The sequence below is a fragment of the Brachyistius frenatus genome, unplaced genomic scaffold (assembly GCF_029030835.1).
Source record: "Brachyistius frenatus isolate BFR_SWC_R1_liver_20210118 unplaced genomic scaffold, ASM2903083v1 Contig_20, whole genome shotgun sequence".
NCBI classification, from domain to species: domain Eukaryota; kingdom Metazoa; phylum Chordata; class Actinopteri; family Embiotocidae; genus Brachyistius; species Brachyistius frenatus.
The window spans coordinates 3,190,901-3,218,825 of NW_027210619.1; the positions used below are offsets into that span (position 1 = coordinate 3,190,901).

The 27,925-nt window shown below is 39.3% G+C and overlaps 3 protein-coding genes across 3 annotated transcripts; 1 reads left to right on the forward strand and 2 right to left on the reverse strand.

Moving 5' to 3' along the window:
- Positions 1–294: 294 nt before the first annotated feature.
- Positions 295–7,232, reverse strand: dbf4 (DBF4-CDC7 kinase regulatory subunit). Its single transcript, XM_069695523.1, has 13 exons — positions 7,082–7,232; positions 6,812–6,935; positions 6,212–6,381; positions 4,790–4,993; positions 4,617–4,667; positions 4,464–4,533; positions 4,259–4,335; positions 4,079–4,124; positions 3,917–3,962; positions 3,701–3,826; positions 3,001–3,115; positions 1,922–2,037; positions 295–1,766 (listed from the first exon to the last, which is right to left on the reverse strand). The coding sequence occupies exons 2-13, from the start codon at positions 6,906–6,908 to the stop codon at positions 941–943; spliced, it is 1,944 nt and encodes a 647-aa protein (XP_069551624.1). The 5' UTR covers positions 6,909–6,935; positions 7,082–7,232; the 3' UTR covers positions 295–940.
- Positions 7,233–7,782: 550 nt separating this feature from the next.
- On the forward strand, positions 7,783–12,528 carry slc25a40 (solute carrier family 25 member 40). Its single transcript, XM_069695995.1, has 10 exons — positions 7,783–7,963; positions 8,156–8,270; positions 8,964–9,023; positions 9,137–9,243; positions 9,455–9,522; positions 9,873–9,997; positions 10,605–10,888; positions 11,038–11,119; positions 11,797–11,877; positions 12,091–12,528. Exons 2-10 carry the CDS (start codon positions 8,171–8,173, stop codon positions 12,222–12,224), a joined length of 1,041 nt encoding a protein of 346 aa, XP_069552096.1. The 5' UTR covers positions 7,783–7,963; positions 8,156–8,170; the 3' UTR covers positions 12,225–12,528.
- Positions 12,529–12,742: 214 nt separating this feature from the next.
- rundc3b (RUN domain containing 3b) lies at positions 12,743–27,663 on the reverse strand. Its single transcript, XM_069695994.1, has 11 exons — positions 27,460–27,663; positions 21,774–21,889; positions 21,425–21,558; positions 20,404–20,489; positions 20,043–20,132; positions 18,462–18,542; positions 17,765–17,939; positions 17,269–17,426; positions 15,084–15,230; positions 14,017–14,138; positions 12,743–13,932 (listed from the first exon to the last, which is right to left on the reverse strand). Exons 1-11 carry the CDS (start codon positions 27,552–27,554, stop codon positions 13,787–13,789), a joined length of 1,350 nt encoding a protein of 449 aa, XP_069552095.1. The 5' UTR covers positions 27,555–27,663; the 3' UTR covers positions 12,743–13,786.
- Positions 27,664–27,925: the final 262 nt, after the last annotated feature.

Consider the following 27,925-nt stretch of genomic DNA (forward strand, 5'->3'; position numbering starts at 1 on the left):
TCAGAAAAAGCACTTAGGATCCTAAAATGTCACAAAATTCGTAATACCACAAATTCAACTTGCAGGTCGTTCACATTAAAAACACACATTTACAAAAAGTATATATTAATAGTATAAGTTCCCCATGTCTGGGAAGATTCAAGTCATCCGTCTCAAGATTACCGTTATGAAGCTTCCTTTTTCTCCATGTTTGTCCTTTAACTGCATACTCCATATTCAGGGGAAAAGATATACAATGAAAGTAAAGCTTTCTGTAAAAATCCATTCACACAAACATATTTAATCGATTTTCCAAGTGCCAACAAAAGGTATCAGCATTGTGACATTACTGTACTGTCAGTTTTTGAAAAATACAGTAACACATTGACAAATCCTCTGTTTCAAACTAAAGAATAAAGAATGTCTAATGGAGCAGTTTCAAGAGTGTTGCAACTTGGCTATTATTAGTTACTGATTTGTCTTACTAAATATATATCCATTACGAAGGAAATGAAGATCGAGAGAACCAGATGAGGTGCAGAGTAATCTTTAAGCCTTGAGAAAACCGATATGTAGAGGGAACAAAGAGGACTTCAAGTCATAAACTAAAAGGAAACAACATGTCCTACATATATCAGATTTTACTGAGGGAAATGTTGCAGTTTTAATTAAAATCCTTCAATTTCAATTCAAATTGTGTAGGGTTTAGAATCAATATGCCAAATAAATGCAATGTCACTAAACATTTGCAGAAAAAGAAAAAGAAATGCTGTGCATAATGTCAAAAGCTATACATTTTAAAGTGTTAATGTTAAAAGCTGATATGTTTCATAAAACAAAATAAGCAAGTGCATAAATCATTCCACTTTTTTAACATGTATCTAAAGACACCATATACTTAAAAGCTTGAAAGGTCCATGGCGCAGAGTGTAGTTTATCCTTTTAGTTTTTTGGTCCTTTCCTAGTCCTCAAATCCATGAAACTCCACATCCATGTTATCACTAGACTGAAAAAGCTGCCAGAGTGTCAGAACAGGTTTTTCAGAAACGTCTCTTGGCTTTAAACGTTCAACATTTAAGTCCACTTTTCGTCTTTTGTGCTTATAAATTCTGATCCTTCTCTGAATTTTCCGGACCGGAGAAAAGCCTTGTGCAAGAGGAATAACTTCTTCCGTCTCCGAGAGTCTTTTTCTCCTTGCTCTCTCTGGCAGTACGTTTCCATCCCGAATGGCCTCAAACAACAGCGTGTCCTTGTTAATATCAGACACTTCTTGTTCATTTGCCGTAGCATTGAAGTGTTTTGAAGAAGATGTATTCTGTATGTTCATATTATGGGAGTGAGAGGTTGAGCTCTTTACGTCTTTGTGAGGTATTTGCTCCACCAGGTCGACCTGAGAAACTCTGGAGGGAAAAGAGGGCAGATATTCACCTCTAGAGGGAGCTGTTTCCAACTTACACTCAGGAAGTTGAGACTGCTCAGCCTTGTGTACCCCAGAAGTCAAGGAATTCTGTCTGCACGCCCATTTACGTGCGAGAGATTTGTGCTTGGATTTGTCCAAGTAGGTATTAGAGTTCCTCCAGTCGCGCTCTCTGCGAGTCGGTGAAGCAGAGCCAGGTGCTGATCTGATTTCTTTATTGTATCCTGAATCCAGTCCCTCGCACCCATCAACAGTCCGGTGCTCCTCCTCTTTAACAGTGTCTGAAGGATCAAGATCTCCCTTGTGCCTCAGATCAGTTTTCCCACAGGGTCCAGGAACAACCACAACAGAGGAAACACTGCACTTTGATCTGAAGGGAATCAAAGAAAAATGTGATGTTAGCAGATTGGAATAAAAAGTTCAAAACAAACAGACAAGACAACGGGTAGTGAAAGCTAAGTTTACATTTATCTTTTCTTACAACTTTTATAAATGGATAATTCAAAGAAAAAACAAAATAATTACCTTTTGACTTTAGTTTTGATGTGCATGAAGTTGCAGTGCATGGCTGAAACCAGCCTGTCCAACACCAAGTACTTGTCACTCTTCGAGAAAGCCTTGTGACGTTCACTCCGCAGATGCTGAAGAAAAACTGCACAGTTAAAGTCCATCGAAGGCCACTGAGCACACAACCCTCTCTACTGAACAAGAACCTTCATACAAAAAAACGCCCTTTTTTTTAAGCTCGTGCCACAAAAACTGTTAACAGTGAATGAAAGCAATTTAATGAGCGAACTAGTAGAGCAATTTAGACGTTGACAATTAACACCGTTTCCATGATTACGTTAAAGCACCATCAGCACTCTCCACTTGTTGTCGGACGCAGATAGACAACAATTACACATAAGCGTGGTTATTTTTCTGAACAATTAAACGATTTATTTGACACAGTTCATCTTGCATGCAATTATAATTGAATGTGGTTGCAGAGCGAAGCTGAATTAAAGTGAAACGACTACAATAGTCTACATACAATATGTATTAACACATAATCACTCATGTCAAGTTGATATATCTGCAATTTTAAATGTTAAATTTCCTTTTCAGAGATTGAACATGTAACACTGCTCTATATAATAAAACTTGGATTACTGACTGACTAGAATTCAATAGTATTTGTGAGTTTACGCCCTGCTGAGTTTGTCATTTAATATAAATCCATTACACCCTAACAAATAGCAGCAAAATTAAACCTAAGCAAATCTGTACTTTGATGAAAATGCTGTCACACTTGTGTATACAATTGAGGATAAAAACACAGAATAATACAGCTGTTTTCATTAACTGAGCAGTGAAGTGATCATTACGCCTTCAGACTGAGGACTGCTTTAATATAGGCGACAGCTATCTATCAACTCAGATTAAGTTCAGACGCTGTGACCAAAATTATAATTTTGCTTATTAAAAAGAAAAAGAAAAAGCAGCTTAAGAATGCCTCCCTTAGTCTTTCAAAATAAAGACAGAGAGGGCAGTTCAGTGACTTAAAAACAGCAGGATCTAAAACTCATACGCATTGTGCTGCGTTTACAAATGTGATAACTTACCGCTGTGAGGTTGTCGTATTTCATCACGCAGCATTCGCAGTAGCCGCCTCGTTTCTTGTCTCTGTTCTTCTTTCGGTTATGAGCTTTCTCCTCACTGGCTGAGGCTTTCACACCTCTATTCCCGGAGGAGACCAGAGGGTTGGCAAATCAAATAAAATGAAAACAGTTTTGGATTTCTGCATTTTGATATATTTTCATTCAGTCTTGGTGAGGGACTTCAGCAGTACCATTTCAAATAGTGCAGTTAAGCACTTTTCAAACACATCGAACTTTAAATTCTATTGAATAGCTTAAATTTGAACAATAAACCAAATATATCATCCTGTTTATACATTTGTATACTAGTTCATTACTGAGCACATTAGTTAGTACGTTAGTACGGTGGTTGGTGGTTGGTTCGTTCGTTCGTTGGTACGTAAACACATTTGTTTGTTAGTTAGTATGTTACTTAGTACGAGTATATTAGTACGTTAGTTCATTAGTTAGTTGTCTTTAGCTTCACCATACAGAGTTGGAAGCACAAGATCAGGCATACAAGCATGCAAACAACAGACAAAAGGGGGATAGGTGTAAAAGTAAGTTTTGTTGCTAATTTTAGTCAAATGTAAAGGGATATTGGTTAACATATGTTAACTGTATCCACCACGTAAATACTCGTTGAGAGGTATTCAAAAAGTAAGTTGCCGATGAAGCACCATACCTTTGTCCCCGCTGTCTGTTTCCAGGAGGATCCTTTTCCTCAACAAAGAAGGGACTACAGGGAGCAACAGTCCTCAGGTTGAACTCTGGCATGTTTGGCATCGTGAGGCAGATTGGACGGTAGTGTCTGACAACAGAAAAGAATCATTTTACAGTCCATAAACAATATCAAAGACAGTAGATGGGCATCAGGGTCTTTTGTTTGATGGTCTCTTACTTGCTTGAATCCTCAACCTTGATGAAAGGTTTACTGATCCGGCCCCCTGGAACAAACATCTTACATGTGAGCATGTGTTTAAAGAGCAACAAGAAAATAAAAAGGTTGACTAATGGGTACATCATCTCAGAAAACGTGTGTAGTCCCAGATGAGACATCTACCTTTGCCTTTATGAAATCCTTGCTTTGCTGCAGACTCAGCTTTGACCTATTAAGAATGACAGAAAAACAACTTTTAAAAAATTTAACAACGTTAAAACAACTACTTTTAAGATAATAATCCAAATAATATTATTTCATTTTTCAAATAATGCATTTAAGTATTTCAGCCCATAAACTCACACGTGTTTTGACAGCAGTGGTCACAGGAACCTGGCTGCTGATGATCTTTTTTTTCTTCTGAACATATGCTAGTACATCTGCAACAAAATAATAAAACTATAATAAGTCAAACCAAAATTAAATAATATTTAACGCACAGCACAAATTCAAACAATGTAAAATATGGTTGAAGTAAAAAAGGAATTGATAGAAATGTGCAACATACCATCTATGTAGAGGATTTTCACACCCCACTCCAGAGCATTTGACAGGATCTTGTTTATTTGTAACCTCTCCTAAAAACAAACAAACAAGTATTAGCACAGAAGAGAGAAGTTAGTTAAAGTTAGTTAATATCAATAGTGTTGACTTTACCGACCTGCTCTTTCACGACTCTCTCCACCAAAGACTTCCCTCGACTTGTGACAAACTGCAAAGCAACAGAAAATTAAGCATATTAATGCCTAAATAAACAATTAACAAGAAAAAAGCACTCACGCAAAATAAACCTAAAAACATATTTGCATTATGATTGATGAAATATGAACTCACCGTGTCTGTTTGGGCCTGAGGCCGGTTCTTGAGGTTGTCCCAACGGCTGACAGGGCGGTGTGAGTTTGACCGAGGCTGCGGTGAACTCTGTCCGGAGTCCGGACTTGGGACAGGAGAGTCCTGTCTGAGGCAGTGCACATATCGAGCCTCCCGCTTGTTCGATACCAGATACCTAATCTCCTTACTGAAAAACTTCTCAACAGTCTGAGTGACAAACAAGGGAAAGACAGAAAAAAATGTTTAGATAAAATCTATGAATGTGTGTTTGCATATTTAAGTCAAATTGGCCCCCTTCACATCTGGCAATAAAATGAAGCCCGGATGATCCCATCTCAAGTGGACAGCTCTACATGTGTCAACACCCAAGACGCACTGATATCCGATCGCTCCGACCACAGTTGGAGGTGGTCTAATTGCTTTTAACAATCAGACTACATTTTGTGTTCTTTTAACAGTCTGGACACAAATGTGTCCTTGTAGGACCACCAAACTCAGCGAACATCTTTTGCAGTAGCAACAAAATGAATATCTGTGACGCTGAACAGTACAGAAAGTAGGAAAAATTTCCATGCAAACTGAACTGGTCGGCTATAAAGCAGCCGTTTTGTGAATAAAGACAGAGGCTGTCTCCCTGAGGCCAGTTTGACCAAAGTCTCTTCTGGGTTCTTTTCTTCTTTTTTTGGTTTGCCTCGCATGACAGGGTTCAGATTGAAAATTAGAAACCTGTAGTGTTCAGAAATGTACATTTTCCCACATAACATGTTTTAAGAATAATTTTCAACTTTTGTTGTGCATCCATGCCATTTTTATAATGTGAAAATATTTACCCACAATAGACTATTTCATAAATGCAGTATCAGGTCAGAGGTCTGAAGGCTTTCCGACAGATCTAGATTATCATCATTATAATAATGTGTATATGCATAGCGCTTTTTAATCCTGTTGTGCCTCACAATGGAACAGAAATTGGGCAATTTGGATACAAGATGATTAATTGTATTTCTTAAATGAGCACCTAAAATGTTGGTAAAACACCTGACAGTAATAATTTACAGAGGCGAACTAAGTCGGCGAATTGACAACGCATTAATTAAAAAGAGGCGTAAGTACACACGCATGTCTCATTTTGTTAATTAACTGCTGGCTCCAGTCCTATTTCCTCCCATTTCTTTACATGCTTACATATTTACGTGATGAATGTGTCTATTTGCATAATGAGTGAAGACGTGCAATCGATCACGTGTGGTCCCTCGAGACACGCCGGGTGTGAAATGACGTACAAAAGCACTCATGATTGAATCACTCACGATGAATGTTAATGTCACATGCGAACAGGTCCGTAGACCTTCACAGCAAATTCTTCCAGAGTAACAAAAGCAGAGCACAGATTTAAGTGGGGGCCCAAGCATGATGTTGTCTCACCCCTCCCAGCTCTTTGATATCACTCTCCAATGTCTCTGTAGCTCTGTTTGACGGGAGGTCCAGGTAAATCACTTTCCCAGCAAAAGGTTTGACGAGCCCCGGAGAGGGCACTTGTGATGTTTGCTTTGCCTGGGTTAGTGATGTCTTATCAACCGTGTTTCCACCGTTTCCTAAAAAGACAAATCGTTACAGTCACAGGATGAGCGATAGGGACAAAGACAAGGCCCACGGTAAATATGAAGTTACTCAGTTGTAACTGAATCATCACAAATGAACCCGTCGATTTTACAAACTGGTCGATAAATTGTTGTGATCAAATAAAATATATAAACATAAATACAACATACTGAAGAATATGTTTAAAAGAAAATGATTTAACTTGATAAGTTTGTCCTTATCTGAATCAACGGTTTGAGGGTTAAGGACGTCAGCCCTTTAAAAAGGACAAATTATAGTTGAACAAACCCCAAGACGATTAGTTCAATATTTACAGCTGACAAATCCGGAAAACAAATCATGAGCGTTGTAAAACTCCGTTATGGATTCAGCCGTTTATTAAAAAGTGAAGTGAGTGTAACACGGACATAAACATTGAAGTACCTTCACAGTCAGGTCCTGCGTGTCTCTGTTTGGGCTTCATCGTATTCTCGTTCATCGAGAAAAGCGTTTTTCTTGCCCTCCTGTCTCGAGTCAACATACCCCATGAAAGTCCTTATTTGTCTTCCTGTGTGTAAACAAAGACGGGAGTTATTTACAAAGATAAACAGTGCAACAAAACAAAAGGTGTCATTTGTACTAATTGGAAAATGTGACGTTACTTTTGCTGTAAATACGTCATATTTAACCGTCTTAAATGTAAAATAAACGTACTTTCTGAATCCGGTTTCTCCAGCGGACACACCGCTTTCGCCGGTTAGTCCCTTTGCTCACATGGTTTCATGAGCTAACGTCGATAAACGAGCTTTCGTCGTATGTTTTTTTTTTTTTTAGTCCAAAGAGTGATTTGACAACAGTTCAATCAGCCGCAGTTAAACTTCAACATCTCTTCTTCTTCTTTTTTTTTCCCGCTTTAAATCCGGGAGAGAGCGTCTGCGCTGCCAGGTTTGAACCGTTTCCGGCTACGTGATCACTCTCGCGATCAAACTAACTAAACTCTCGAGTTCCGTTTAACTGTTCGTTTTTTAAAACTATATTATGTTCATACTTCAGTTTTTAATAAAAACTTTTATCTTCGATGAAGTTTACCGTGAAACTCCTGTCCGTACATTCGAAAAAACAAAACGTTGCAGTGTAACGGGGAAACTCTCCAAATCTGGCAACACGGATATAAGTAAAAATACCCTTTGTGTTTGAATGTGATGTTTCCACGTTGTTGTTAAATTAAAATGAATTAAAATTACAGACACACTAAATAAACATGAATACATTGTTTGATTTACAACAGCATGCATGTGCTACACGTGTAACTATTTCATTGCGCTTTATCTAACTTTAAAAAAAAAAAAAAAATCCAAGAATGTGCTCAGCTGAAATCAATATGATGTCATCACGTAATGTTGCGGTGTAAAATGACCAGCTAGTTCCGGTTACGAACCTCTGAACACACAAACACACACACGTGTTTAAACCTTTACTTTACTTTTACCTTCAGAACAGCTGTCGTGCTTTGAGGAAACAAACAAAACAAAAAAAAACCCGAGAGGAATGTGCGTGTTCGTGGAAGACGTCGTTAATGCCGAGATGCTCTAGCAGGTAGGAAGTTAGATGACCTAATGAGCTACCTAAGGTTATGTTTTATCATAACACGATAACCGGACTCGTGTACCCACGAAGCAGCTCAATTTGGCGAAGCAAGTTCTTGTGTGTGTGCTAACCAACATCCGTATTTAAAAATTATTTTTTTTAAAAACACGTTCAATGTCCTTTTGTGTCTGTTTTGTTAAGTGTTACGAAGACAGCATGAGTGGTCAAAGTCCTGCTCCTCCTGCCAGTAATGGCATTACTCCCGTCCAGCAGATGGTGGCGTCCTGCTCCGGAGCCATCCTCACGTCTCTGCTTGGTGAGATACTGATTGTTTTTTACTTTATATTCAATTCAATTCAATTTTATTTAACAGTTTATGTCATGGCACTTAACACATTAAAGTCCTTACAGCAGAACTTTTACACCATTATACAGATAACCCCCCAAAATTCAACACGTCCTATTCGCAATGCATTTTATAACTAATAAACTGAGCAGTAGTGCAGTTTCGTTAAATACTGTTGTAATGTTTTGAACACCGATGTAAATGTATGTTACTTTTTGTTGTGCGTTACATTGACATGTCATGTGTCATACATGACAATATATATGACAAATACTTCTCCCAAAAGGACCATAAAGTTTAAGCGACATGTTTCTGAAGCAGTTTGAACTAAAACAGAATATTATAGCATTAATGAAGATATTTTATTGCATAGCTGTTTTAGCTCAATGTCCCTAATAAACTGTCAAATAGCCGTATTTTCTTCATATTTTGTTTAAGGTACGGTAAAGCTAAAATTTCATTCTGGCTGTCGTTGAAATCCTCAATGGACAATGCCAGTAATCTTAGACTTACGGGCTAACTAACACGATGATGTGAATAAACAGCATTGGGACTTGTAGCAGTGGGTTACAACATGTGATAAAGTTAATGTACCATTAAACGTTCCTATTGTTGAAGTGACATCGTGCACACTCTCATGTTGAGTTGTTGCTTTGTTTCCAGTCACACCTTTGGACGTTGTGAAGATCAGACTGCAAGCACAAAAAAATCCTTTCCCCAATGGTATGATGATATGGATTCAAATTGTGTTGATGGAGTCTTTTGTTTACTATGGCCCCCATAATATAGTAAATGTAAATATAAATGTTAACATATGTTCATTCAATATCTGTCAGGAAAATGCTTTGTCTACTGCAATGGACTTATGGACCACTTATGTGTGTGTGAAAACGGCACCTCCAAGGCCTGGTACAAAGCCCCGGGTCACTTCAGTGGCACACTGGTAAAATTCCACATGCGCCTTGCATTTCAGAATCCACTCTTTTACATAATGTCATCTAGAGGCTTTGAGTTAGTAGTCAAACAAGTTCTCTATCATGATTGAGTTTTGCTTTAGTGGCTCATAGAACTAAAAAGTCATATTGTGTCAGAAAACCTCTGGCTGCCAAACAGCACGTCGCCCTAAACTGCCTCTTCGTTCCGTGTCTCTGCAGGATGCCTTCATGACGATAGCACGGCGTGAGGGAATAAAGGCGTTATGGAGCGGTCTGCCTCCAACCCTGTTAGTGTGAAGTCTTCTGCGTTTCTTTTTTACTCCCTCATTGTGTTACATTTTGCCTCCCCTCCTTTTGAAGCCAAGGTTTGAGCCCATGTGGTGGGTCAATGGTCGTTTAGCCTGTGGCTGATGCACTCACTTTCCTTTGAAGTGGTACTAATTGGTGGCAAGTCACCTCAGGATTTATTTAAGGATCATTACAAAAAACTTGATTTCGAATAAGTGTTATTGAATGGAATTTTATTTAACAAATTATAGTGTTCATTAATTTATTGATGTACTTGTGGTTGACTTTTCCCTGCCTGGAATAATTTGTGATGAAAAGCATGATCTATGTTTACTTTCCATCCTTCCAGTGTGATGGCAGTCCCAGCCACTGTGATCTATTTCACGTGTTATGACCAGCTGTGCGCAGCGCTGCGGGTCAGGATGGGAGAACGAGCCCAGGAGGCTCCTCTCTTCGCGGGAGCCATCGCCAGAGGTGAGCTAACTTTCTCAGCTCTCACAGAGCATTCAGTAAATTGATAACATTACAAGCTTCAACATAAATTATTGTGAATGATCTGCATTCAGGTATTTACAGAACGGAATACATCTTTTTAATAAACGTTTGAGTCATGAGTATCACAGAATGAGTTTATGTCAGCATGGTTAATATGTCACGGTACTTTATTAATGCTGAGGATTTCATTTCGAAGGGCAACACTTCTTGCTTTATGGCCTTGGCTTTCTGTAATCTGACCCCTCTCTAGATTTCATTTTGGAAATATGAGAGATCTTCTTAGCCCGACTCACTGTCTCTCTTATTAATAACTGCCCGTAAGCGATTATAAAACCAGAATTAAAAAAAAAAAAGCACAGGAGGTAAGGAGGATTACACCTGCTGGAGCAGCTACAGTGATTATAATTTCATTATGAGATACATTACTTTTTTAATTAATGGCTTTTAGTGCAGATTTCTGTGCCTTTTGTCTTTCTTTGCAGACTTATGGTTTTTGCCTCTTTCTGTCCAGCACAGTCGATGGGACAGGATGTGTGCGTTTTAACACATTGTCTCTTGTTTTGTCTTCATCCTCCGTGTGTGTCAGTGGGTTCAGCGACTGTGATCAGCCCCCTGGAGCTGATCCGCACCAAACTGCAGTCTCAGAAACAATCGTACAGGGAGCTGACTCACTGTATCAGCTCAGCCGTGGAGACAGAAGGCTGGCTCTCCTTGTGGAGGGGTTTGGGGCCCACGCTGCTCCGAGACGTCCCTTTCTCAGCCATGTACTGGTACAACTATGAGTTGGGAAAGAGCTGGCTGTGTGAGCGGTATAACACCAGAGAACCCACGTTAACCATCACCTTCATTTCTGGAGCTGTGTCAGGATCTGTAAGTTATTTTCTTCGCTGAAACTGCACAGCATTCAACTTCCAGCCTGCAGACAAGAATATTGATTATTCAGCAAGCAGAACTTGAGAGAAAAAAAATCAGTAAACTGTATTCTGAGTTTTTTTTCATTCATATTTCATTTGTTTCAGATTGCATCCATCATAACTTTACCTTTTGATGTCGTCAAAACGAGAAGGCAGGTCGAGGTCGGAGAACTTCAAGCAAAGAATTGTAATATGCCATTATTTGTTTATTATTTTAAATTAAAAAACTGCTTCTGAAGATTGCAAATGTTTAACAATAGCGATTTCCAACCTAAAGTAGGAATTTTAATTTAGTCACAATTATGGAGAAAAAAATGATAGATTAGATTACAAATATTTGGGAGGTCTTTTGTATTTCTTCTTGTCATTGAATTGCATAATTAAATCAGGGCAACTATAGGCTCTGTTAACACCCTACATTAATATGCATCTTGGGTGATCTGGTCACAAGTGGTTCGCTAAAAGTATAGTGAACACACCCAAGAGACATTGAGTCCAGACCTGATCAAACCACATTCAGAAGAGGGGACTCTTCGAATCATTTAGCCTCCTATCAAAAAGGCCTCTTCAGATCAAAGTTCAGGTTAGGCTCAGTTAATGGACTCATTCACACCTTCAGAGGTAACATGACTGTTGGTGGTCACGGTCACAAATCAAGGCCTGTATAAGTTGGGATAAAAGGCAGCAATGTTAGTTACTGATAAGAGGAGTCTTAAGCCTCCTCCTCTGTTGGGGTTAGGAAACATTTTATGACAAAGTAGCCTTCAGTGCAACAACAGTTCAGATGGACACGTGGAACGTGGCTGAAACCACATCTGTCATGTTTCTGAATTGACTTCAGTGTTCATGTTCTTGTCTCATCAGTGTCATGTCAGGTCTCCTCCTCCACCTTCAGTGTGATGAGCAGGATTGTGGCACAGGACGGCTTTGTTGGACTGTTTGCAGGTGCGGTCTTTCCTCATATTTTGTTAATCATAGTTGTAAATGATACACTGTATAACCGCTTCTCTTATATTGTTCTTAATTTCTTGAATGATTGTTTTATTGCGTGATTTTTTTTTTTTAATTGGTTAATTATTTTCTGGTCTTTTAATTCTGTCTGATATTGACGTTTTGTATAAATGCGCTAAATAAACATTTCTGTTTTGTCTCTGCCAGGTTTCCTCCCCAGACTGATTAAAGTGGCCCCAGCCTGTGCCATCATGATCAGCACTTATGAGTTTGGAAAGGCCTTTTTCCGCAAACACAACCAGGAGAGGATAATTGGGCCGTTGCAGACCAGCAACACCTGATTGATTTATCTCCAAAAACAACAATCACCACTGTGAATATTGTTAGATTATACCCGGATGAAAAAAGGTTGAGATTGCCAAATTAAAAACAAGTAGATATAGGAGTGAAAATAATAATCACTTGATCCTTTTCTGCAGTTTATATTACATGATTTGTATTATAGTATTAATATTCAAAATTCAATTGTTTTATGTTAATGTTAGATTGTATGTGCACAAATATTTTTCAGAAATCACAGGTTTGATGTCTTTAACAGCCAGCAGATGGCTCTACACTGGGATCATGTGCACTATGCCTCAAGACTTGTGCTGCGTACTAAATATTATATAATGATTATAATATTGCGTGAGTGTATTTTTCAGTTTACCAAATGAGGACCGACATATAAACTTTATGAAAATGTGACTTTTCAAATGTCAAATATTCATACCTGATTTTCTTTTCACTGATTATATAAGCTTTATCACTGCACCTGTTGTTGCTGACAAGAAACTCAATTGTCACAGTCAAATTCTCAAGTGTTTTAGCAAGTGGAAGTTTATTGAAAATCAAAGACGAAAAGGCAAATAAATCTAATGAAACATCTGCTGTATGTCTGTGCAAATAACTGCTAGAACAAGCTGAAGGCAAACTGTAAAGTTTCAGTGTTGAGGTACACGGCTAGTCACCAAGAATACTATTTACATCATACTGATATGCTGCAAATACACCGGTTTCTCTTGCTCAAAATACCTGCTGTTTATTGTTCTTTACCGAGTCCTAACACAGATCATTATACAGAGTTTCAGGAATGATCTATTTGTGGTAACGAAGCATCGCTGTGAAATACTGCATTTTAATAATTAAAGGGAATATTGTCGCTGTCTAAAGCTCAGCTTCAAAGTAAACCCAGGACTAAAAAGTAAATTTTAATCATAGTGAGATACCTGAGAACAAAAACAGAAGGAAAACATTTACACCTGAGAACCAAACGATAACAAAAGACTTGATGACACACTTAAAATAAACATTCTCTGTCATAAATCAAATAAATTAGTGGATAAAAAAAACAATAAGAATTCAATGTTTGCAGAAACAGAAGAGAATATATTAATGAATCCTTTTGACAATAGAAAATTCTTAGTGACATTTTGTGTTTTCTCACAACTCTGACCTGATCTACAGTCAGAATATTCAGCAGAGGGGGACACACCAACTCATTCCTGTCTTTTAAATACGCTATAGTGACATGATGATTCATATAATAAACTCTATTTTAATTTGATTCCAAGAAAGGAAGGAAATGATGCTCCACAGATAAAAACATCAACAAAACCAAAGACTTTCGAACACACTTTGATGGCATTACATTTAGAGATCCTTTCAGCTCCATGGCACAGTGATAAGACAAAGAACATGCTTCACCAGATTCTCAGCTTGCAAACATGACTTCTGTCTCTTAAACCTCTGGGCTGCACATACAGAACATAAGACGTCTACAAACAAAATCAACATCACCTACGCTAAGAAAGTTCCTGGATTGTCTGGCCCTGGTGGTGAGCTGGTTTCAGCTCCTCATTCCCTACGAAGGAGTGATGCCTGGACTGCTGATCTCCGTTGCAGGACTTGCCAAACATTCGCTCGACTTCAGGCTGGCCAGAGACTTGTAGCTGGCTACTGAGGTCAGGGAGCCACACAGACCTCTTAGTGACGGAGTTTCCTCTTTACCTGAATGACATGGTAGACACAGCTCATGTAAAGGGTTGGAGATCGTCTCGGAGAGCAGTGCTGTGCTTGTAGGAGGGGACGTACCTTGGTGGGGCCACAGTGTGCCGGCCGACCGCGCCTCCAGACTCAGCGTGTGTGACGGTTCAAGTGAAGTCTGGGAGAGGCTCATGTCTGCAGACAGCTGCTCCAGACTCTGGAAACTCTTCCTGCAAGGAGAGGAGAGAGGATCAATAAAGGCTACACGCGCATAATTAGTGCTGACAAGAACAGAAGAGGAATCACAACCAATTTCTGCTCACTTGCATTTTTATATGACCGAGTACCTTTAGACTGCGTCAGACAAAAAACATTCAAGTATGTTATTTTAATTGAGTTTATAAGATATCCTATGGACTAAACAATTATTAATAACTATTATTTCCAATCCAATCTTCGGGGTACATTGGTTTTGTGGTTTAACAATTAATATATACCAAATAAATCGAGTGCATTAAGATTAAAGTTCTTCTTGAAATGTATCAAATTTAAATGAAAGTAAAGATTGTGCTGTCTGAAATGCTCCCTGCCAGGCCTCTAGTTGCTCTCCACTGATCCTATAATCCACTGTCAATATATCCACCTGCTGCACCACAGCACTGATTTGTAACAGCATTGATTTAAATTACAAACAATTAGGAGACACTATGTGCTTCATCGACATCCTTTTCTTTGGGGGGAGTAAAGTAAATGCGCAAACACTGAATGTGACAATTGATGATTCTATTTGTATGAACACAGCATGATTTTCTCACATTTATTTTCAAATTTATGGATATAGATCTAATTAGATCTTAATTCATTATATTTTTAAGATACTTGTGAATGAAAATAATGCAGAAGCTGAAGGAAGCAAACTCATCTGCCTACTCCTCCTATGTGAACAGATGGCAGTCAAAATCATAACCACCCATTTATTTTTTACTTTATTTATATTTCACAATATTTACCCATAATTTATTTGCACTATAGAGATTCTTCCATTTTTAATTCCTTTACTTCCTCTGTGTTCATCTGTAAATTCCTTCTGCCCCAATTTGTTTCCTGTGTTTTTTACAGATGCGATGGCTGTGTGCTTGTTGATGTTTAAATGTAAAAAAAATACATCTACATACTCCTCCCACTGTCCCGTGCCCTTCCTGTACAGCAGTGTATCCAAGGCAACGGCGTTAGCATCCAAGGTATCAGGAGATGGCCACTGATTGGTCAGATGGGCTGTCAACTCCTGTCGGGACCGCAAATCGTTGTTCTTCAGCACCGTCCTGAAAATACGAGACAGTCACGGGGTTAGTAACATTTATTCATCGCAATCGGACATGAAACAAAAAGTTCAGAAGAAATAACTATATATAACAAACAAAATCATAGAGATTGTTTAATGTTTTGGTTGCTGTAACACTTTCAACCCACAAACTCAAACTGTCTTCTTCTTGGCATTATTTTCCTTTAAAGCAGTTTTATAGTCTATCGTTATGCGAGCAGCTGTCAGTCTGTACTGCTTTGTGCTAGATGCTAATGCAATGACAATGCTTCCATGCTTTAGCAAGTATATTTTTTTTTACCATGTTCACCATCGTATTTTAACGTGTTAACATGCTCACACTTGCTAATTAGTAATTAACATGGTGTGATGGGATTGTCACTGGCTTTGCAGGTTTTTGTCAAAGTAATTGACAAAGTGAAATGTTCTCCTACTACTGGCAATCAATTGAATGTTAAAGGAGTATCAAAGTTGTTAACAATTCATCCCTAAAGTATTCTCTCTGAACAGATATCTGGACAACATATTGGAAGTCTTGAGTAGTACAGAGTTTGAGTATGCTTTGGTTGCATGCAGGTGAACAGTATTGCGTGGCGAGCCAAAGGGGGCGGAGCAACCAGGCCGAAATCCAGTCTGGAAAGCGAGTGAGCTTTTTAATAGCTTTGTTGCCGCGGTTTTAAACAGTAATCTGGCTTCTTGTGAAACAATCAGGTCGTAGACATCGTTTCTCAACTCCGACTCCATTCTCGTATCTGAGTGTAAACAACGACCGGTGCAGGAAGTCTTTGCCTGGATATCCACTGGTCACACTGGAAACCCAATATATCAACTTTTGCCCCCCAGAAGTTAAATCGTCATCAGACCGATAGACGATGGGTTCTGAGATTTTCCATAAGGAGACATGAATGAACAAATTTCATGCAAGTCATCCAGCAGTTGTCAGGATAATTCAGTAAATGCTACAAATGTCAACCTGCAGGTAGCACTGGTGGAAAACTCTGGTAATCACCAAAGTGAGCTTGATTCATCCTCTGGAGACCCAGAATGTCTTAATGATTTACTTCCCAGCCAGTACATTTTTAACCCCCCTGTTGTCCTTGGGTCAAAATGACCCGCAGCTGTGTTCAACCAAGTTCTATTTTATTTCTATATTTTTTTAAAATATTTTTTGGGATCATTGGTCATCATTCTTTAAAGAAACCCTCACAGCCTCCTTGTCACCAATGATCCCAAAAAATATAGAAATAAAATAGAACTTGGTTGAACACAGCTGCGGGTCATTTTGACCCGAGGACAACACGAGGGTTAAGACATTTCAGTGGTGGACTAACCAGCAGACCAACACTGCCGTCCAAACAGCAACGCCACTAACGTGACTAGCAAATGTTTCTCATTAGCTTATGTAAGAAAGAAGAATGTCAGATAGCAATTGTTTACAGATTTTTTTTACTTCCAAGATTGGCCTCAAAAACCCTCCAACAGTCATCTGTTATCAGTTCTACAAAAAGAATCCACCATTTTTGAGGTATTTTTCTTCATTCATCTCTGTTTCAAACTGCATATTTTAATGATTCAGACTGTCATCATCACAGTTTCTCTCACTATAGTCCCTATAAGAGCATCTCACTCTCTCTGTCTCAGCTCATTACTCAGTCATTTTGCTTTGCACTGTATTTGCATTTGAAACCATTAACTGAGTCATCACGCTGGCTTGAGGCTGCAGCTTCATTCCTCGAGATCATGACACCAAATCCCCGACAAATTTTGTAGCTCACATTGAATTAGTGATCCGCCTCAGAAAGGGCATTGTCATTGATTAAAACATTAACGGAAAGATACAACCCTGATGCAGCTTTTCTATTGGGCTAAAAGCAGCACTGAATGCAATTGATTCAAGAACACACAAATAACAAACCACCTGCAACCTCCAGGCTTCTCACTGTGTCCTTAATGTCAAATTCACAGTTGCACTTGCTGCAAACCTCTCCACCTAATTGTCTCACACACACACACACACACACTCAGCAGAAATGACTCACAGTTGGTCCTGCAGTTCCAGTATGATGTACTCAAGCTGTTCTTTCTCCAGCGTGTGAGAGAGGTGTGTGTCTGCCAGGCTCTGCTGAAGAGCCTTGGTATGAGACACGGCCTCCGACAGCTGGGCTTCTCGTAGACGGACCAGCTCCTCCAGGTAACCCTGAGGCAAACAAACACACACAGGCACACACACAAACTCTTCACTTGTTTGTTTCAATGGCACAAAGGCACCACGAAAGCTTTGTTTATCACTGAAAACAAACAGGCACCGAGCAGACACCAACGGCCAGAGAGAGGAGGCCACATTAGAGATTTTTCAGCTGCAAGATTATATATTGAGCTCAATATGTGTTTGCATCAAAAACATATTCTTCACAGGGCTAGTTTCCTCCTGGCATTTCACAAACCAAGCCACTAATCATCATGCAAACACAGAGGAAAATGTCACGCTGGCATATACTGCCATCCTGCTCCTTTAAAATATATGTAAACACACACCTTCTGCTCCAGAGCCATGCGATACTTCTGCTCAAAGCGCTTGCACTTGCTGACCAGGTTGCTCTGCTCGGTGAAGATGGAGGCAGCGGTGGCTGTTTTGTCGGGCGTGCTGCTCTCGCTGCCGCTGCTCCCCAGAGTCCTCATCTCCTCTTCGTCACTGCTGATGCTGTCTGTTCTGCACAAGGAATCACAGCGTGCCTCTTATCAGAACACAGCCTCTACAGCGGCTGTTGTCAAACAGGCAAAAATCTGAGACTTAGACAAAACTATTTGTCCCCCCAACCACAACTAAAGTCTTGAACTTTATACTTAAAAATCTGTTCGAGAAAACAACATAAATATAAAGCGTATGTGACGTCATAAGAGGAGAAAGAGGCTTTTTGACCAGAGCATGGTGCTGAAATGAAGTCTAATAAACTTGGAAGACAGTGAACACAGGTAAACAATATAATCTGCGTCAGCACAGTCTTTTTTTTCAACCACAAACTAAGTGGGCAACTGTTTGCTGTATTACATACATCTTCAGTACCTTCAAAGTGCATCAACGAACATTAAATTTACGATTCCTTATTTGCAAAAGGACAATTATGACACCTGCCCTCCAATATAATTGATCAATTAATAAAAAGGTATATAAACTAGGCCTGCAGTAAACTAATCATGAACTGTGTGATGTGAGTTCTTTGATCTCATATACCTCTGAGTGAACTTCAGGTAGGGCGTGTAGTCGATCACAGCGGGGCAGCTGCCATCCAGACCCTCTCCTTTGAGACAGAAGCTAAACAAAGAAGACAGCACTCCTGTTAGCATGTGACTACAAGATCCAACAAATGATTTGTGACGGCATGCAAGTCAAATCTTTCAGAGATGTCATATGTCCTCACTTACTCGTCTCCTCCCTGTGATTTCACTCCCTTGGTGAAGATGGTGTGATTTAAAACTTTAATGATTGTTTTAAAAGGACTCAAAGTGAAGATGTCCTTCCTCAGCTGTACCTTTCAATCATGTTTTCTGCAGGTGCTTGGACTCTTCATGGTGTAAGTTTTGCCACAATACTGCCTCATTAAAAGTTTAACCTTCCACTCAGAGACATATAACAGTTACCCCACAACTACACAGACGTACTTTCCATTAGACTTATGACTAAAACCAACTGCCTGCACCAATCATGATTTTGATGTTTTTATTAACTGGATTATTACAAAATATTTTGTATGTTTATTTTATACTCGTAATTAATTTTGCTCACTTTCTATCACTTTGACATTAAAATGGTCTTTTTCTGCTGAGCTGTGTCAAAAAAGGCACATTAAACCCACTTTATTTAAAACTGTAAAATACCACATAATTAGATCATGGTCAGATAATGATTTATTATCTTGAGCAACTCTGATTTTATCCAATAATTTCTTCTTTAATGTGAAATGTCTAAACTAATGATCCTGTACCAAATGCACTGATTTTGATTCATGTAACTAATATCTTGTGATTTATTTCAGTATATAAATTTCATTTCATCATTTTTCAAAAGAAACAGTACATACAAAGAAACATCCAGACCAGACACCTTGCCATTAATACCAATTTGTAGTAGGTTCTGTTCAATTTGTACAATTTAATCCGGCTTTGTGGAGGCTGTCAGATGTCTTTGTTGAACTTGACTACTTGACTACTCAAATTCATCTGTAGTAATAATTAATTGCCTTACATTTACTACTGAGGAGTTTGGTCCCTCTTTGCTAATACAGTTGCTTCAGTATCATTTTAGGAGTTTCATTAAGCTTTCTCCCATCAAAAAATGCAACTTCTGCAGCCGATGCAACTTTCAGGCACTAACTGTCTGGCAGGTTTGTCCCTCTTAAACAAAATTGCAAATAATGCAAAACCAACTCATGTAGTAATGAAACAAATGTTTAAATTCCAGACAAAATATGTAGAAAATTACAAAGGAAAGCTGCTTTAATAGAGCTCCTAGGGGAGGTCCAAAATATACAGTTGAAGTAAAACCCACTTAATAGGCTTTTGTATTGTAAGGTATTTCTGGTATTTTATCCCTGTATAGTGTTGATATAATGTATTTCTAATTTAATCGAGGGAAGCAGACACTGCAGCTTCTTATTCCCTCTGCATTCATCTTTGCACCTCCATTAAGATGAAAGTTTCTTGGAGCATCCTTACTATTAGTAAAAGGAATGGTCAATCCAATGACCATAAACAAGGGCAGCAGCGAGAGAAAGCACAACTGATCGGGGAAGAAGGAGGAGATTATGATCAGTACCTGAAGTCAATGGTGTTGAGTCCGATGAGAGTGTCTGCCAACACCCCGGCCTCCTCTCCGAGCATGATCGCCCCGTCCTCATAAAACCTCCTAAAATCAACATGTGTTAATTAATGAACTTCATTCAACTCAAAGTGGACAGGTACAGCTGCAAAATGTGTGAGCAGGGGGTCTGCAGACAGAAAGTATAAACTGTCTTGCACTTCTAGCCACACTTGCTTTGATCAAAACTCTAGAATTGCGTTGAAGGGTGTGTGTGTGTGCGTGTGTGTGTGTGTGTGTGTGTGTGTGTGTGTGTGTGTGTGTGTGTGTGTGTGTGTGTGTGTGTGTGTGTGTGTGTGTATAAGTGCCACATTGAGACCTGGTGGTTTTGAATTCCCTCAGTGCGAATGAGATGTACTCTGACAGTCTTTTCTCCATCAGGACGACTCTGATCCATGCTCTGCCCTGCAGAGAGAGAGACAAACGGCACTCTGTTGTTCACAGAAGCTTATTTCATCCAATTGAACCATCAAAGACAATCAGACAAAGAGTTACAGTCACATCGTTGTACGGCATTGTTTTTGTCTATTTGATGTTGAGCTATTTCACAGAACACCAAAAACTTCAACCTGTTGGATCAGTTCATCCCCTGGGAATCACAAATGTCTGTGAAAAATCTCAGGGCTATCCATTGAATAATTGCAGAGACATTTCAGTTTCCAAAGTGGTGGATGGACCAAACAAAGGGGAAATCAACACTGCCAGCCATATGACAATTCCACAAATGCCATTTGGACATAAGTGTCTTGATTAAATGGCTGTTAATGACCCAGCATGTAGAAACCATGTGAAACATTTCCTGGTGTTTTTGATGATCAACTTGATTGTAAAACCCAGACAGTCGTTAAAAAGTATGTGGAAAAGACATAAATAGCCTAGTTTCTAAATTGCCCTTCTGATTTTATTCCTGTATCTGAGTTCATGAGCTGAGGGAGTGAGAGACAGCGAGTCCTGTCTCATCGACGGCCTGTTTGGTTGTTTTCTCTCTTACACATGAGGTGAGTCAAATTTTTTGCTCAGATCTTAACGCTTTTTGACTGTTTCCTTTGCTCTTGCTCTAAAAGGATAATGCAAAGCAAGCCAAAAGCACAAATGCCAGATTCTGCATTATGTGTGTATTATTTTGCTATCTGTCAGGATACTTTTAGACTCAAAGCCGCTGATGTGGTTCCGTGTATATAAAACTGGCTTTTATCTTGGCATTTCTAGCTAAATTAAACATGTATTTTCAATCAGATAATCAGTTTGTATTTGACTCTTGGGTGTTTTGAAAATTCACTTTCTTTTATTCCTGCTGTATCAGGAAAATAAATCAAACCCAAAGATGGTTGTGGCCTCACCTTCGCTCTCGATGACCGCACATTTTCCATGCTCTCGATGCTTCGGCTGCAATTATGAGGTACTTTACTGCAGGCAGCTTTTATGTAATCCCAGAAACTCCGAGGACTCTCGTAGCCAAACCAAGTTGTCTGACCTGAGAGAAAAACACACAGAAACTGAGACTTGTACGACTATGAATCTGCATTTATACTGCTCTTCTACCTAAACCTGACAGAAATTTCACTAACATTTTCCAGATTGGAGCATCCTATATTCTACTAATTTTGCTCCTGTTTGCATGTGTTTTTATGATATGCTGCGTGTTTGTTCAGGATTTTGGGAAACGTGGATGAGAAGAGGTTTGCATACCTTTGAGTCGATGACTGAGGATGTGCTCCAGGATGGAGACAAAGTTAATAAACTCTGGAGAGGAGTCATCTATCGTCTCAAAACAGGAGCGGTCCAGGAGAGTCTTCACGGAAAACCTGAACACAAAAGAGTCAATCAATCAATCAATCAATCAATCAATCAATCAATCGATTTAAACTGCAGAATCCCACATGGTTCCAATACACTGTACAATTATAAATAATACATAGAACAGATTACACAGCAAGCAAATAAAATAACAAAAGTTAAAGAAGACACACAGACTGGTATTAATAAATTACTTAAGTATCCCTTTACATGTGTGAGAGATGAATCTCCATTCTCCCACACTTGCAGCAGTGGAAAAGCCCTTTTCTTGCTGCTGTCTGATCCCACCCTGAAGACAAACACTCACTTAAACCACTCTGTCAAAACATGCTTATCGGATGTCACATCATTTTCTTTCAAAGCTCGGGCCAGAGGCTGGAGCTCGGGACGGGTGACGTGCATTTTACCAAACGCACATATGAACAGACAAAGAAAAAGAAGAATGATCTTAATTAACAAACAAACGCAACGTCTGTCATCAATTACAAGGCAATGAAAATAGTTGTAATGATGCTGTGATTAATCTGCTGCGATGAAACCAGCCATAATTTGCAGCCCACTATAACTGACGTGTGCGCCGACCGGCTGCGCCTAATCTGGTTTCACCTAATTACGCAGGAAGGAAAGTTAATGGACAAAGCTACGATGTGTTGATGTGTCTGTGTGTGTGTGTGTGTGTGTGTGTGTGTGTGTGTGTGCGTGCGTGCGTGTCATGAATTCTGCCAAATTGTGTTCAGCCCTTAACATCAACTAAATAATCTCACTTCATATCTCACTCTGCTTCTCTCGCACTCCTTCGTTGCTTAGCAGCAAGGTGACCACAGACTATGAGCTTCCTGTGAAAAACTGATAGATCTCAGTGCATTTCCACAAGTAAGGGCTTATATATTTTAACTTTCAGACACTTTGAAAAACAACCCTGCTCTCACAAAGACATTCAGTCAGACGTCACACTGCACTTATCCTATCAGCTATACAGTTGAAACCAGAAGTTTACATACACTGTGCAAAAAGACACATAACACTTTTTTTCTCACTGTCTGAAGTTAAATCAGACTAAACCTCTCCTGTTTCAGGTCCGTTAGGATTACCAAAATTATTTAACTTTTGCTAAATGTCACAATAATGAGAAAGAGAATATTTTAGAGAATTTTTCATTACTTTCTTCAAGGTCAAAAGTTTACATACAGTTCCTTAGTATTTAGTGGCGTTGCCTTTGAACTGCATGACTTGGGTCAAACGTTTTGGGTATCCTTCCACAAGCTTCTTACAGGACTCTGCTGGAATTCTGGCCCATTCCTCCTGACAGAACTGGTGTAACTGAGTCAGGTTTGTTGGCCGCCTCGCTCGCACACGCCTTTTCAGATCTGCCCACAAATTTTCGATGGGATTCAGGTCAGGGCTTTGTGATGGCCACTCCAAGACATTGACTTTGTTGTCCTCAAGCCACTTTCTAACTATTTTGGCAGTCTGCTTAGGGTCATTGTCCATTTGGAAGACCCATTTGCGCCCAAGTTTTAGCTTCCTGGCTGATGTCCTGAGATGTTGCCTTAATATTTCCAGGTAATGTTCTTTCTTCATGATGCCGTCTATTTTATGAAGAGCTCCAGTTCCTGCTACAGCAAAACAGCCCCACAACATGATGCTGCCACCTCCATGCTTCACAGTTGGGATGGTGTTTTCAGGTCTACAAGCTTCCCCCTTTTTCCTCCAAATGTAATGGTGGTCATTATGGCCAAACAGCTCCACTTTAGTTTCATCAGACCACAGGACATGTCTCCAGAAGTTAAGGTCTTTGTCTTGGTGTCTTTTTGCAAACTGTAATCTGGATTTTTTTTTTTTTATGTTTCTTCAGGAGTAATGGCTTCCTTCTTGCGGAGTAGCCTTTCAGCCCATGTCGGTGCAGGACTCGTTTTACTGTGGATAATGACACTTTCTTACCAGCTTCAGCCATCATCTTCACAAGGTCTTTAGCTTTTGTTCTGGGGTTGATTTGCACATGTCGGACCAAAACACGTTCATCTCTGGGACACAGAGCCCGTCTCCTTCCTGAGCGGTGTGATGGCTGGACATTCCCATGTTTATACTTGCGTATAATTGTTTGCACAGATGAACGTGGCACCTTCAAGCATCTGGAAATTGCACCCAAGGATGAACCAGACTTGTGGAGCTCCACGATTCTCTCCCTGATTTCTTGGCTGATTTCTTTTGACTTTCCCATGATTTCAAACAAGGAAGCAGAGTGTTTGAGGTGTGGCCTTAAAATACATCCCCAGGTGTGCCTTCAATTAACTCGCATGTTGTCAGTTAACCTATCAGGAGCTTCAAAAGCCATGACATCATCATCTGTGCTTGCCCACGTTGTTTAAAGACATAGTACTTTTGGTGTATGTAAACTTTTGACCTCAAAGAAAGTAATATAAAATTCTCTAAGAAATTCTCTTTCTCATTATTGTGACATTTAGCAAAAATTAAATAATTTTGGTAATCCTAACGGACCTGAAACAGGAGAGGTTTAGTCTGATTTAACTTCAGACAGTGAGAAAAAAAGTGTTATGTGTCTTTTTGCACAGTGTATGTAAACTTCTGGTTTCAACTGTAACTACTTTTGATATTTCACAGCAAAAATCTTTTCACATGGACTTTGAGTCAGTGTGAGAAACTTGAGACCCTGCAAAAAAAAACAACGTAAAAATCGTCTTAAAATGACATAACTATGAAGATGATTTTAACATAGTGGTCCTGTCAAACCGACCACCAAATCCCCAACATGCGTTTTTACTCACACTTCATTCAAGTGTGACTCTTGACGTTGTGTTTTTAAAGTCAAGCACGCAGTATTAGCGTTGAAGTGGTCAAAGTCGAGAGAAGCCTGTTGCTCGGTGACTGACAACAATAACTGACATCGGTTTGTTTTCAAAGAGTGGTGAATGTTTTGTTTTCAGTGCCACGCTTCATGAATGAGAAATGTTCGATGGACTGATGATGTGACAACTTGGGAACTATCAAAAGATGAAACATTTTAAAAACTGATAGTTATCCCCACCAACACAGGAAGCAGGATTTGATGTGTCACTGGGAAAAGCATAGGTGTAAACAATAAAATCAAACAGGGCTAAATTAATTTGATATACCAAAAATCGAATTTTATTAGCGATGTCATATTAGATTAGATTAGATTAGATTAGATTAGATTAGATTAGATTAGATTAGATTAGATTAGATTTTATTTTATTATTCCCACAGTGGGGAAATTTATTCCTCACAGTAGCATAGAAAAAGACAAAAAAAAGTGCACACAATATGAACATCAGTAACACGTGTTTGTCCCTCTATGACATATCAAAATTTTAAGCAAGAAGCAAGAAAAAAAAACTTTTATAGTAACATCTTTGGGCACTGTATCTTAAATAATAAAAAAATAATTTTGGCAAACCCAAAGCGCATCAAAAAAAAATCAGCTGAGTTTCCATAAAAACTTGTCATTTTCAGTGGTAAACTGAACCAGTTAAGACACTTCTGTGGCCCTGAGACACACGACTTGAACTGCTGCAGAAACAATGTGGATCGTAAACCACTTCAAAGCCAAACATTTCCCAGCTCACTACCTATTAAGTACTTACAACAACAACTCAACAATGCAATTACTGTTCTATTAATTTCAACAGCCAAAATCTCTGAATGGCAGCATACACAAAAAAGGCAATGTTGCTTACAGTCTTAGCTTTAGGAAGAAATAAATCACAGAGTCCAAACACTAAAACCTGCAGGAGGTCTGAAGATGTATGAAACTGGTGTCTTCAGTCACAGCTGCTCTGTGCGGATAACTAAGTTACTTTTCTTTATCTATTTTGACCCGTACCGGATCTCATCTACTGTAGCAACAAACACAAAACAGACAAAAATCTATTTGCATTATTAGGTAGAGCAGAGAACAAATGAGATTAAAAAGAGCTGGACCAAGCAAATACATAATAAATAAGCTAACAGAGCTGCAAACTATCATTCTTTTGTATTATTTTGGCCATAAAATGTCAAAAATAGAATAAAACAACAGTTACAACTTTCCCAGACTACAATGTGGTATCAAAAAGGCTTGTTTTATCTGAGCAACAGTCCTAGAACTAAAAGAAATAAAGATTACTTTCATTTGTAACAAAGGAAAACATCTAATCTTCACATTTGCAAGCTGAGACCAGATAACATTCGTCATTCCAGCCATTGTCAAGTGATTGATCAGTTGTCTAAATTGATTAAACTCACTGACTGTGTGGAAATCAGATTATTATTATTTTTTGCCAATTTAAGGAGAAACAAAAGAGGAAGTCAATAGGTCCAACAGCCTCCCTTTGTTGTATTTTGATCAGCTTTTCTCTCAGTCCTTGTTCTCACTGAATTACTGTTTTCTCTTCAGTCTTTTTCCATCTCCGCTTGTGCCAATCAGCGAGTTGATGGCTGGTGCAAAGGCAGCAGGAGCCAAAAAAAGATCAGCTTAGTCAGCAAGGAGCACCTGTCTATAATTACTTTTCTTTTTACATCTCTGACAGGTAATGCTCCTGGAGTAAGGGGGTCAGTCGCACCTGACCTACCGCAAGCCTGAAAATGCCAGATTTGTTCCCTTTAGAAAAGGCTGAGCACACACCAGCTGGAGCAGGTAGTGTGTTATCAGTTTGTTTTCTGAACCGATACACTTTTCTGGTGCCAAAATAAAGACACCTGTGTATCTCGCCGTTTCTGTCAACCGTTCTAGTGTTCTGTCTCAAACGCACCACAGGGACAGTAACTGACATCTGCCAGCAGCACCGAAACGACCGCAAATCAATACTCTGAGCACAGTGTTTCTCACTCCAGCTGACAAAGACAGGAGGAGAAACAGGCAGGTGACAACTGTGTGCACAAATCAGCAGCATCTATCCACTTATCTATCTCAGACACTCCACATTTACCATGTTGTCATTTATAAATATATTGAGGAATGAAGTGAGGGCACCAAGTTGCTTATGCTTACTGTATATTCTACAAAACACCCAATTTGTGCAGTGTTTTCGAGATTCATAAAAGTCAACAGAGACTTTCTGCACTTAAATCATGAATTGTGAAATATAATGGCACAGTTGCATGAATGAAAAAAACCTACAAATAGATTTTGGTGGCCCACATCTCTTTAGGGTGTAAATTTGGACCCATATTCTTTAAAACCCTGACTTTAATCCTCTGCTGAATTTAAGGTAACTAAAACTGAAATGTGATGGCATGAATGTTTAATACAGCCTGCTGTTGGTGGGCGTGTGTTTCTGTGTTGGTGATTGAGAACGATTTGAAGATTGGAGACATTTATCTAAAATCATCCACCTCATTCATAATATTTTCATTAAAACTCATCCAACAGACAAAGAGTGAGTTCCTCTGTGGCATTGTGTACATGTTAAGTCATACTTCAATAAAGGATGGAGCAGAGGTTCGAATGATGCTCCCTTTAAAGCTAACCTCAAACAAATGCGCGCGTTATGAATTGCCAAATCTGCCGTCATAAATTCAGCTGCAGATGCTGTTTCATCTATCCTTGAGGAAATCCCACCTGCACATTGTGAGCAGGTTCCTCCTCTCCACCACGGCGCTCCTGCCTGCTCCGCGCTTGCGAGTGAGATGGAGCCCCGCGCCGAGCGACGCCATTCCGGGCTCGTGTCCGTGGCTGCGCCCGGTGGTGGTGCTGTGCTGTCCCCGCTTCGCTCCTCCGTACACCGGCGCAAGACCGGCCGCATCCGTCACCTCTGAGGAACACGAGATGCTCCGTTGAAGGAGGGGTCTGTGACACAAGTCAGACACAGAGTGGACTTCCTGTTGGAGCTTTCAAAATAAGAGCTCGTATAGACGGTCAGCAACTACTACTGTTGACTTCACATCCGAAATCTTAGAAAAAAAATCGGTAGCCAATATTTGTTTGATTTAGCAATTTTAGTAAATAACTGCTCATCAAATAACACAAGAACACATAACGTAACATAATATGCCAAAACCATTTTGTAGAGAATATAATGCAGGAA